General features: G+C 45.1%; 1 protein-coding gene across 1 annotated transcript in view; it reads right to left on the bottom strand.

The window, feature by feature from the left end:
• Positions 1-810: 810 nt before the first annotated feature.
• The window catches only part of AP1G1 (adaptor related protein complex 1 subunit gamma 1), a 38,002-nt gene continuing 26,511 nt past the window's right edge, over positions 811-12,301 (bottom strand). Inside the window, exons 17-22 of the mRNA XM_082489526.1 lie at positions 7,702-7,843; positions 7,148-7,274; positions 6,600-6,695; positions 6,199-6,359; positions 5,058-5,156; positions 811-2,646 (exon numbers count right to left, since the gene is read on the bottom strand). Of these exons, the coding sequence (XP_082345652.1) occupies positions 2,545-2,646; positions 5,058-5,156; positions 6,199-6,359; positions 6,600-6,695; positions 7,148-7,274; positions 7,702-7,843 (727 nt within the window). The 3' untranslated portion in view covers positions 811-2,544. The remainder of the gene's footprint in view (positions 2,647-5,057; positions 5,157-6,198; positions 6,360-6,599; positions 6,696-7,147; positions 7,275-7,701; positions 7,844-12,301) is intronic.

Raw genomic sequence — 12,301 nt, 5'->3', positions numbered from 1 at the left:
CTACAAGCTTACCAGACAGAGACCAACACCAAAACCCAGCTGCTTCAGGGGACAGAAAACACGTGCAACAAGAGGGACAAGATGAGCTGTTCCCAACTATGCTGCAACAAACCGGACAGGTGAGAGACCATTTACTTCTTTCTCCCTATCTAATCACCAGTGCTCTTTCTCAGCAAAACCAAACGGAGATCGAGGTGTGCCAGCTTTCAGTACAAGTGACCATGTACAATTCTGTGACAAGAACGGGAGAGCTTATGGGGCATTCAGGAACTAAGGCAAAGAGTTTCCATTAACTTCATATCTAGGACGCCCTCAGAATACACTGGAGTCTAGATTTAACATGCTCAGCCTTCAACACTAAGAAGTTTGAGCTATTGGGGTGGTGAATAGTCACAAATGCAGTGAAAGCAACAAAGGTAATTGCTCAGCACCTACAAAAGGACTTTGATTCAGTAATTTTCTGCAAGACTGCCTGCTTCATGATGTTTCTACCTGAAGCACAGTATCTATCTCACCACCGATAGCCACGACATCACCCTGCCACAACCGAGAGTTACTTTTAAGGAAATCATACATCGTTCTAGATTTTATAACCCCATGCTGATGCCAGTTCCAGTAGAATAATAAAGCTCTTTGCTAATCCAAAGGCCCAAACCTGTTTAATCAATAAGGCAGAAAAAATGCCCTCCAAGAGAAGCTAAACTTATTCCACTACACAGACCAGCACTTAAGTCAGTGACAGTCAGTCTTACATTATATTACTTAACGCAGTTAAAATCAAAGCAGACTGAATAACTTTTAGTGGCCTGCTGCTCCCGATTCAAGGGCAGAATAGCTCTTCAATTTTCCTTAAGTACACTGTGCACCACTCTTGCAGTGTTTTTGGCAAGGACTGGAGCCTAGTGTTAGCACTTTTGCAGATACAAAAAGCCACGTCTAATTGCCACCAGAGCACTGAATGATCGCTATCTGGAAAGCCCCATAACAGAAATAAAGCAGATGTGCCATCCTTTTCTTTTAAGAAAGCATTAGGTTGGAAGCTGGAGTACCTTCAGCTTACCAGTACACTCATGGATGAAGATCTAAGATCTATCCCTCCCCTCTTCCTTCCTGAAAAATGCTGAGCATCTGTGCTTTATGTCCTCGCCTTTATGCATCACCTCCATGAGAATTCGTGAACTCTACTACCTCAACAACAGGTCACTCTAGGAAGCATAACTGAACACAGCTTTCTGTAAGCTTTGAAGAGTACCGGACCTCATATCTTTGGATCTAGATACTCAAACGACCAGCTTCCATTCAAAAAACAGTTTAGTTACTTTCTGTCTGAACCTGAACTAGCACATTTCTCTGAAAGGGGAGCAAGGAGCAAACTACAAGGATCAATTAAGTAACAAAATGGGAAAAGGTCTCTTTAAACCGCATGGTCTTTATTTCAGTGCCAATATTACAGATACAACACAAATATCCCAGTCAGAAGTAACTCAAATGGAATCCTGGGGGTCTACAACAGGCTCTGGAAATTAAATTGGGGAGAAGGTCTGGAATAACTGGGAAGAGCAACTTTGCAGCATAGTCTCTGATGAGCAGGAACAGAGCCTCAAAGACTGATCTACAAAATTGAGTATGTCTTTTCTACCCATAAACCACACCTAATGGGTTAAAAGGCTTTGAAACCGTCTATGGTAGAAAACCAGCTGCTTCTTGGATCTCTACAGCTCTCATACATCACCACACTTTTGGGGAAGGTACAGAAGACTATCTGTGAATCTGCATGGCTGTAGCTATTGATGGAAAGAAATAAAATTCAAGTGTAAGGTCTTCATTTCCAAGTACAGCACCAAAGCAATTTTATCAACTCCCACCAGCACCTCTTTTCCTGCACTGTCCCAGGTTTGCAGATGAACTCCCAAGGCCTAACTTGCTCTTGGTATGTATCACGTAACTAAGAGGTGGGTGTATACAATAATGCACGGAATAGCCGTAAGAAGCCTCCAGCCCCTTCAGACATAGGGGATACAAGAAGAAAGAGGCAGGGCAGCCTGACATTCCCCAAGTCCCCAGTCTGAGCCCCATATGAAAGTGCCTGAAGGAATCCAGCTAGTAATGAATGACAACACGCCTTGCCCACCCCAGGGGAAAAAGACAGCAGAAAGAAGGGGCAGCTGTTCACTTGCTGCAGAGAGAAGAAAGTTTCCCTGCTAGAAATTCCAGACTTCTCTTCCAACCAGGCTGTGTTTCTTTGCAGGGGGGAGGGGAAGGAGAAGAGGGGAGAAGGGAATGTTGCTTCTGGCTGTGAATGCATGTGTGAGGGAGTGCACAGTAGCCTCCACAAGCCACCAGCCTCATCAGCGGAGGAGAGGAGATTAGTCTTAACAGATATGCTTCAAAGTCAGCAATCACTTCAGGAAAATTCCTCCTCATCAGCAGGTCTCATCTGTTCCCCATGCCCATGGTGCAGTTTGGGGGATTGCCAAGGATCACAACCTTCTTCCCAGAGTTCTTTTGATTGGGTGGGGTGCAAATAAGAATGGTGCCAGAGCATCACTGCCAAGACTGAGGGGGGAAGTTGTTGACTTCTGCTAGATCCTGCATTGCTGAGCCCTTGTGATTATATGTCAACTTGATCCGCATACGTAGTTGTTGCTAGAGGAGAAAAGGGGAAAAAAAAGAAAAAACACACACACAAAACAAATTCAGGTCTTCATTAAAGGTCAGCAAATCCCCCCACGTCCAGCTCCCCTCCCTTGCCCCACGAATACAAAACATGGACCTTTCCTCACCACAGAGCTTGCTGGAAGGATGTGCAGGGTAAGCTATGACACTGCAGATAAATGCTTAATCTGGTAGGACGTTGATTGGTCACTGTAGTTCTCAGATCAGGTACAAGCTCTCAGAAAAGCTATAGCACAGCTTCTACCCACATCTCTCTCTGGACTGGCCCTGCTCTCACAAGCACTGAAGTCCTTAAATATAAAAATAACTGCCTTAAAAATCCCAGTTAACAATGGAAGAAAGCAGGAGGCAGGTCTGGACTCTGCTGCTCTGCACTTAGGCTTGCAGGGAGAGGTGTCATTTCCCACACTAGCTGGTCACTCAAAGCAGCGGTCTTGAAACTTCCAAGTATTGCATAGCTCAGTGACACTAAGAAGGAGTAGCCTAAGAAAGACTAGAAAACAGAGTCTCTAAGAACATTTCCTCCTGCTGTGAGTAGATGATGGAATAGCTCAGAAGTTGTTTTACACTATCATTTGGCTGCCATCCAGATACTAGGTGGCCCTTAATAACAGCTAGGGCACAGCATGCTCCAGCCAGGTTCCCTATTCTCCTCACTCTCAAAGAAACTTGTTTCCCAAAAACCCTAAAAGAAAAAGCAAAAAGTTGGCTATTTCTGGCTCTTTTCCCCACACCTACAGCGAAATATGCAAAAGGGATAGCACAGGGAGCAAAGGAGGACAACGACTGCTCCAAGCAGCCTTAGGATAAACAAGCTATGCTTTATCACTAATAGATCAATATAATCAGTGTCAGTTTTTGTTATATCTGGTGTTGTTTTGGAAACATCAGTTTCAATCCAGCATAACAACAGTCCATGTCCCAGTGAACAGACTTTTACAACACTGACAAGACAAACAGCTACCTCCTAAATAGCAAGACTGTTCCAAGGTTGCCTCCCTCAGAGTATTCCAGGTAACTACACTATCTCATGGACAGGGTCCTTGCAAAGCTGTACTTTCAGGCAGTAGCAATCTAAAGTACAGTAAGAGATGCACAAATGCCTGAGGTGGAAGAGTCCGAAAACACCAGGCAAGAGAAGAGGGTAGTAAAATACTATTTTGCACCTCTGTATTCTGAAGTGTTCATACCAGTTCTGGTGCTCTAACAAGAAAGCATCCCACTATCTAGGTGTATTTCACCTTGTGGGGCCCACCTGAGGTGGATATGTTGCAACTTCTGGCACCTTACAGGAAAACTCCTAAACCCTTCCAAGTTCAGAAAATAACTTTAAAGGTGGTCTTTAAAAGGTGCTAGATAGCACCACAGAGAAATTCATATCACACGTAAACAAGACAAAGAGAATAATTACTCCAGTGCCTTAATACAGGCAGAGCGGAGCACAGTACACTGAGATAAGGGGAGATGCATGGAAAGCACAAAAACTATGCACTAGAAGACAGCCGTTTCAGTGAAACCTTGGGCTGAGATCTGAGAATTTTTCTAATTTGAACATCAGTCTAGCAGCAACAATTAACATCTACAGCAGCACATAAGTGTTAACCTATGAAAAAATTAAGACTTTTAAAGTTCTTAAAAATGGTTAAGATCTTAAGGGTGTCCCACACAGGAAGAAATACATGACCTCAATTTTATTTTTGTTTCTGATGCCATCTGAATACTTGCAAAGCCTCTTAAGGAGGATATGTGGGCCACAACCCTCCCTCCCCTCAAGTCTTTTGTATCCCAGTCTTGAAGCCTGTCTCTGAAGGCTGTAAAACAAATGGAATTATGATTAAATCACACCTAAAGATTCTTTCCATTAACTGTTTAAAACTACACTCACATTAAAAACAAATGACACCACTTGAGAAAACAGACAATTTTGTTACAATTATGTTAAACTATTTTTTGTGTGACAAACATTTCGAGTAACATCGCTGCAGATAGCAAGAATGAATGTCAGATTTATATGGCAAGTTGCTTGCCTTTCAGACACTTTTACAACACATACAAACACTAGGTTGAGCTCCTCTACAGAGGCCATCTAAAAACTTGTTTAGCAACCATTCGGATGCAAAAGACATTCATGAATTCAAGAAGACAGCAAACCTGTGAATCTGTTTTAGCATTATAACCAAATAGAAGGCCAATCCTGTGTCCAGGATCTCCTGTCTTTTTCATAACTTTTTCCTAACTCTAACCAGAACGACTGTCATTAAAAGCACATCATTAACTACCATCACTCCCTATCGCTCATCAGAGATACATCCCAAACTGACCACCACCAAATGCACAATTCTAAGACAATATCTTTAATAACTGTTCTCAGAATCACTCACCTTTTGTGGATTCAGGACTTTAATGACCTGTGTGATGGTCCCCGAGTTAAATGCAGGGATGACACTGCTGCTGGGAGACAGGAGCTGCAGCTGGAATGTCTGAAAAAAGGGTAAATAGAGAATAATTTGATGCTTAGTCAAGTAACAACACGAATCAATTTGTTTGCACTGAGAGAAGGCAAGGAAAATTAAGAGTTCAGTTCCTGGCCCTGACTGTGTATGTACAGCCACAATAAAGTCAAACAATCTGTTCTTCAATTCCCTGTCCGTAAAGAACAAAATATTCACTGGCCCACCTGTATTCTACACAAGCAAGATCCAGGTAGCACAAAGACTAGGGGATGAGGTCTTATGGTAGTGTATCAAGATCAGCAGTGATGCATTGTTTCAAGCATCACACACAGAGGAACAGTCAAGACTGTTCAGCACACCTGCAACTTCAGAAGGCCCATTCTTTCCCTAATTCCTTCCTAGAGCAGGTATGAAACCTATCTGAACTGAAGTTAGAGCGTTACTAATTCCTAGAAGTGAAACTCCCACAAGTGAATGTATTTTCTTAAACTTGATGAACTTTCCAATTGCACCCCACTTAAATGGTCTGCTCTACTACAAAGTAGGCAATATCCGTTTCCCATATTTTGTGCTGCAGCTAAATGCAAGGGGAGACAATTCACTGCTTAAAGGAGGACCATCATTAATCACCATGCAGGGATTCATTTAAGCTTTTATAAGCAGCTGATAGCTTAAAAAGCTTTTTTTTCATGTATTCATAGCTGCAAAAAGCACAGTATCATTCTTTAGTTTCTAAGAATTAAGGGAAAGATTAGTGTCTTCACTTTTTTTTTTTTACCCAGTGTTTTTCTGTGTGTTGTTTAGCAACTTTCCTAGAAAGTGGTGATGTTAAACAAGATTTCGTCCAAGCAGAAGCAGTCCACTCTGATAGGAAGCAGTGTTCTATTGCATTTATAACATTTACTTTCAGGCTAGGAAGTGATGACCAAACTGAACACTCAGGGAACCTATTAACAGCTCTTAGCCTTGTTTACCATGCTGCAAGTTTCTGTCTACATGAAAGCACTGATCAGGAAGTATTTGCAGCTGGTCCTAAAACTACCACTGTAGTTGCCCTAAGTGGCTGTACCTTTGGTACTGCAGCTTGGAAAACAAAATCTGTCATATCCAGCTCTGTGCTGTTGGAGGCCTGTATCGTGATTACAGTGACGCTAGGGTTCGTGTTTGACCTCTCAAAGGTGAAGTCAATCTTCAGCCCGTTCTTGTTGTATGCAGTAATTGAAGGGATTCCTGTAGAAAACAAAAAAAGCAGCAGACCTACAGAATCTGGAGAACATCCCTCAACATCACAGAACACATCTACTTTACTCCAGACACGAACTCTTCTGAAGATTAAATACACCCCCTCCTCCTGCTCCAGTGTCTGTGCCACGCTTTACTCCCAAATCCCCCCCTTTTTTTACTACCCCTTGTTTCCTCTACTAGTTGGGTCCTGTAGCACCTTAAGCTATGGATTTACATGTCCCTAACCTGCAGCAATATCATTGAAGAGAGGCTGTGATGAAAGTCCATCAAGCAGGAACGGAGGTTGTGCTACCTGGGGTGCAGGGGCAGATACTGGAGAACCTACAAAAAATGTTGAAGGATTATTACTTAGCTGTCATGAAATGAAGAGTAATTACTCCTCCAAAGATCAACTGCTGCCTATCATATTTCTTTACATGAAGCTCTATAAATCATCTGCGTTGTCATCCTCCCCTTCTCTGCTCTCACTAACAAGGACTGGCTCCCCTTGAGCTAGCAGGCATTCAAATGGAATTAATTCCTCACATCTCCCAATCCTCTCTGGAATGGCTCACGGCATTCCCAGGCTAGAGCATGAAAATGCTCGAGTTTCATGAGCTAATCATGCAGAGTCAACCTGTGACTTCATTCTGTGACACCCACCTGCATACTAATACAGATCTTGGTAAGAATAAGTGTGAAGACTAGGACTTGACAGAAAGCGAAGAACTAACCAGTCCACATCCCACCCCAGGACTGAGAATGCAGACTCTTAAGAGATGCAGTCTGCTCACCTGTTAGGTTGAGGTCTCCCAGAAGGTCAAGGAGCTCCCCACCAGCAGAGGCTGGCTTGCTTGTAGGTGCAGTGGGGATTACAGGTGTTATATCACTTCCCCCCAACAAGTCCAACAAATCATTTGCCTAATGAGAGAGTGGATGCAACAGTTACATATTCAACTTTCTGCTTGCAAATCTAATGGATTCTACTTGCTCTCAGATTGAAAATCAACAGAGCTGCTGGCCAGTCAGAGAGGTTCTGAGTTTGGCTATGGTCCCATGCCCCACAAAAGATCCAATTTCCATGCTCTTGGGACACAGAGATAGAGAAGGATGAAGTTCATTCACACTGAGACAGATTGGGGAATATATGGCTTTACCCCACCCTTCTCTTGCACTCCCCACAATGACACTTGAGCCATCAGCACAGAGAGATGATGCAATCATCGCCAGGCCAGAACTAGCAAAGGGGCAGAGAGGGGGAGGGAGATGGTCTCAGATTACTGTTGGCAGTGGCTAGTAATGTGGTCTGTCAGGCAGTGGAAACTTATCCTAGATCAGGTTCCATTACCTGGCTAGCAGGCTGTAATCCAGAGGGTGGAGGTTTGGTTTCCAGTACTGCTGGCTCTGTCTCTCCGTTGGTCTGTACAATCTCAGTAGGGCCATTTGTGGTGACTTTCTCCATTACTGGCATTCTCTCCAGCAGGGCTGGCCTGAAAGAAGCTGACATAGTTACACTGTGCCATCTTCCTGGATCCCACTCCAAATATTCAGACATTCAGGAGATGATATACACAGGGCAACCTGCCTATTCCTTTTAGCTCCAATGCTGGGGAACTCTAAGACTGCATGACAGCTTGAGGTGGTCAGAAGCAATCCCTGGCATTCTGTGGCAGTGGAAATATGTTAGTTGAGATATGAAAGCAAAACAGGCCCTTCTGCTTCCTGTTTTCCCCTAGTACTTGACACAGTTTCCACTGTGGGGCTAGGATAACAAATCCAAGACAAAGATTAAACAACTGAGCAATGGCGAATTAACTGCAGCCATGAGACACTTGACTGTTCTGTTCCATATGCAGTTGAATCAGAGAGTCAGCTCATTTGACTTCTCTTCGCAGAAGGGTTAACAACTTAGAAAAGGTAACAAAGTTGGAAAAACAATCACCATGCTATCACTTAGCCAAATTAAGTTTTCAAAGAGATTAAGTTGAGCCCTTGAGAGTACCCTCCTGAAATGACACAAAGACTGAAGAAGAGGCACAGGATACAGAATCCTGACATTAAACAAAAAAACTAGGAAAACCTGTGTAGGGAGAACCTGTCTGTAATACAAGGTCATTACCTTTGCAGATCAAGCCACCAAGCGCTGCATGTAATAGGGGTAAGCCACACTGTCCTACACGCCTTTTGGCCTGAAAAAGTGTTCCAGTGCCAATAAACTCAACAATGGGCCACTTTTTGACCACGAACGAAGTCTTAATGAGCAGAAACTATTAAACTTTTACCTTTACACTGTAATGAACACCAGAATATACCGGGGAAAAAATACAGATGTTCTGTAAAACTGAATGAAGTTCAGGTATGCTTTTCTGAAGTGCAACACTTCCCAGAACTACAGATAGTATACATTGCCATCTGATCACCAGACACTGTTGTCTGCAATGTCTGCAGATCAAAAGCCTCTCATGCTAGATTTTTCTCAACCCATTCATAAGGCTTCACATGAAGCCCTAGGCAGCTTGCATGCCCAAGCTTATTAACATGACTTTTCCGAGAACAATTTGAGTCACTGCATGGATCCCACAGGAGAAAACGAAATCACAAGAATGTTGTGTCCTAGACATAGCGAATAGGATAGTACCTATGGAAAAAAGTGATTGTGAAGAGCCTTTGAAACAAGGTTTGGAGGCCCCTACAAACACAGAAAATATTTATTCCAGCAGCACTCATTTTCTCTGTCCTCTCATCTAGACTCTAAAATGGAATCTTATGGAAAATTTTCCAAGGCTGGATGAAGTTAATCCCCAGAAGATCTCCTCCAATCTTATGATCCTCACTGAAGAGAATCTGTGGTGCTCCAATGTATCAACAATTAACTATTGGAGACAGCAGATTAATCGCTATTCTGCAAAGAACTACAGCTTTAGTTATTGCAACAAAGCAGGGTTTTAACTTTCTCATAAAGAAACAATGACTTGAGAAAAGTGATGATGAATGGGGACCTCTCAATGATAAGGTGTAAAGAGTTTAACATGCTCACGAATTGTAAAACAGGGATGCCTAGTGGTGCAGTGAAATAGTGAGCCTTTGCATGCAGAATTTGAGATTTTTTTTGAGGTACTCAATGACTTTTTTGCCTCAGTCTTCACTGGCAAGGACTGCTGCCACACTACCCATGATGCAGAATGCAAAGGTGAGAATTGTGAAAATGGAGAACCGCCCACTGTAGATGAAGATCAAGTGCGAGACCACCCGAGGAATCTGAAGGTGCACAAGTCTGAGACCTGATGAGATACATTCGTGGGTCCTGAGGGAACTGGCAGATGAAGTTGCCAAGCCACTAGCCGTCATATTTGAGAAGTCGTGGTGGTCTGGCAAGGTTCCTGCTGACTGGGAAAGGGGAAACATAACCCCTGTTTTCAAAAAGGGAAACAAGGGAGACCCAGGGAACTACAGGCCAGTCAGTCTCACCTCTGTGCCTGGCAAGATCACGGAGCAGATCCTCCTGGAAACTCTGCTGAGGCACACAGAAAACAAGGAGGTGATTGGTGACAGCCAGCATAGCTTCACCAAGGGCAAGTCATGCCTGACAAACTTGGTGGCCTTCCACAAAGGGGTTACAGAGGCAGTGGACAAGGGAAGACCAACTGATGTCATCTACTTGGACTTGTGCAAAGCATTTGACACTGTCCCCCACAATATCCTGGTCTCTAAATTGAAGAGACATAGATTTGACAAATGGACTACTCGGTGGATAAAGAAGTGGCTGGACGGTCGCACTCAAAGAGTTGTGGTCAACAGCTTGATATCCAAGTGGAGAGCAGTGAAGAGTGGTGTTCCTCAGGGGTCGGTACTGGGACCTGTACTGTTCAACATCTTTGTCAGCAACATGGATAGTGGAGTTGAGTGCACCCTCAGCAAGTTTGCCGATGATACCAAGCTGTTTGGCGAGGTAGACATGCTGGAGGGGAAGGATGCCATCCGGAGGGACCTGGACAGGCTGGAGAGGTGGTGGGCCCAAGCCAACCTCATGCACTTCAACATGGCCATGTGCAAGGTCTTACATCTAGGTCAGGGCAATCCCAAGCACAAATACAGGCTCGGCAGGGAATGGCTGGAGAGCAGCCCTGAGGGGAAGGACCTGGGTGTGCTGACTGACGAGAAGCTCAACATGAGCCAGCAATGCGCGACTGCAGCCCAGAAGGCCAACCGTATCCTGGGCTGCATCAGAAGAAGTGTGGCCAGCAGGTCAAAGGAGGTCATTCTGGTACTGAGGGAGCTGGCGGAAGTGCTCACCAGGCCACTGTGCATCATTTATGAACAGTCCTGGATAACTGGGGAGGTCCCAGCTGACTGGAGGTTGGCAAATGTGACACCCATCCATAAGAAGGGCCGGAAGGAGGATCCAGGGAACTACAGGCCAGTCAGTCTGACATCGGTGCCTGGGAAGGTCATGGAGCAGATCATCCTCAGTGCCATCACACGGCACATGCAAGAGAACAGGGTGATCAGGCCCAGTCAGCATGGGTTTGTGAAAGGCAGGTCATGCCTGTCAAACCCGATCTCCTTCTATGACAAGGTGACCCACTTAGTGGACGAGGGAAAAGCTGTGGATGTTATCTACCTGGATTTTTGCAAGGCTTTTGACACCGTTTCCCATAGCATTCTCCTAGAGAAACTGGCTGCTCATGGCCTGGACAGGTATACTCTTCGCTGGGTAAAAAAACCGGCTGGATGGCCGTACCCAGAGAGTGGTGGTAAATGGAGTTAAATCCAGTTGGTGTCCAGTCACGAGTGGTGTCCCCCAGGGATCGGTGCTGGGGCCCGTTCTCTTTAATATCTTTATCAATGATCTGGATGAGGGGATCGAATGCACCCTCAGTAAGTTCGCAGACGACACTAAACTAGGGGGGCGTGTTGATCTGCTTGAGGGTAGATTGGCTCTGCAGAGGGATCTGAACAGGCTGGACAGATGGGCTGAGGCCAATGGTATGAGGTTCAACAAGGCCAAGTGTCGGTTCCTGCACTTGGGTCACAACAACCCCATGCAGCGCTACAGACTAGGGGCGGAGTGGCTCGAAAGCTGCCTGGCAGAAAAGGACCTGGGGGTGTTGGTGGACAACCGGCTGAGCATGAGCCAGCAGTGTGCCCAGGCAGCCAAGAAGGCCAACACCATCCTGGCCTGCATCAGGAATAGTGTGGTGAGCCGGACTAGGGAAGTAATCATCCCCCTGTACTCGGCACTGGTGAGGCCTCACCTCGAGTACTGTGTTCAGTTTTGGGCCCCTCACTACAAGAAGGACATTGAGGTGTTGGAGCGTGTCCAGAGAAGGGCTACAAAGCTGGTGAAGGGTCTGGAGGACAAACCTTATGAGGAACGACTGAGGGATCTGGGGTTGTTTAGCCTGGAGAAGAGAAGGCTGAGGGGAGACCTTATCACCCTCTACAACTACCTGAAAGGAGGTTTTAGAGAGATGGGAGCTGACCTCTTCTCCCTGGTGACAAGTGATAGGACAAGAGGAAACGGGTTCAAGTTATGTCAGGGCAGGTTTAGATTGGATATTAGGAAGCATTTTTTCACTGAAAGGGTTATTAAACATTGGAATAGGCTGCCCAGAGAGGTGGTGGATTCACCATCCCTGGAGGTGTTTAAGAAAAGGGTAGATGAGTTGCTTAGGGACATGGTTTAGAAGTGGTGTTGTTTTTATCAGGGTAGGTTAATGGTTGGACTTGATGATCTTAAAGGTCCCTTCCAACCTCACTAATGCTATGATTCTATGATTCTGTCCCTCTACTCCACTCTCGTGAGACCCCACCTGGAGTACTGCATCCAGCTCTGGAGTCCCCAACATAAGAAGGACATGGACCTGCTGGAGTGTGTCCAGAGGAGAGCCACGAGGATGATCCGAGGGCTGGAGCACCTGTCCTATGAGGAAAGGCTGAGAGACTTG

Source organism: Vanellus vanellus, assembly GCF_965231255.1.
Source record: "Vanellus vanellus genome assembly, chromosome: 12".
NCBI classification, from domain to species: Eukaryota; Metazoa; Chordata; class Aves; order Charadriiformes; family Charadriidae; genus Vanellus; species Vanellus vanellus.
This window is presented reverse-complemented; position numbering and strand designations above follow the sequence as displayed.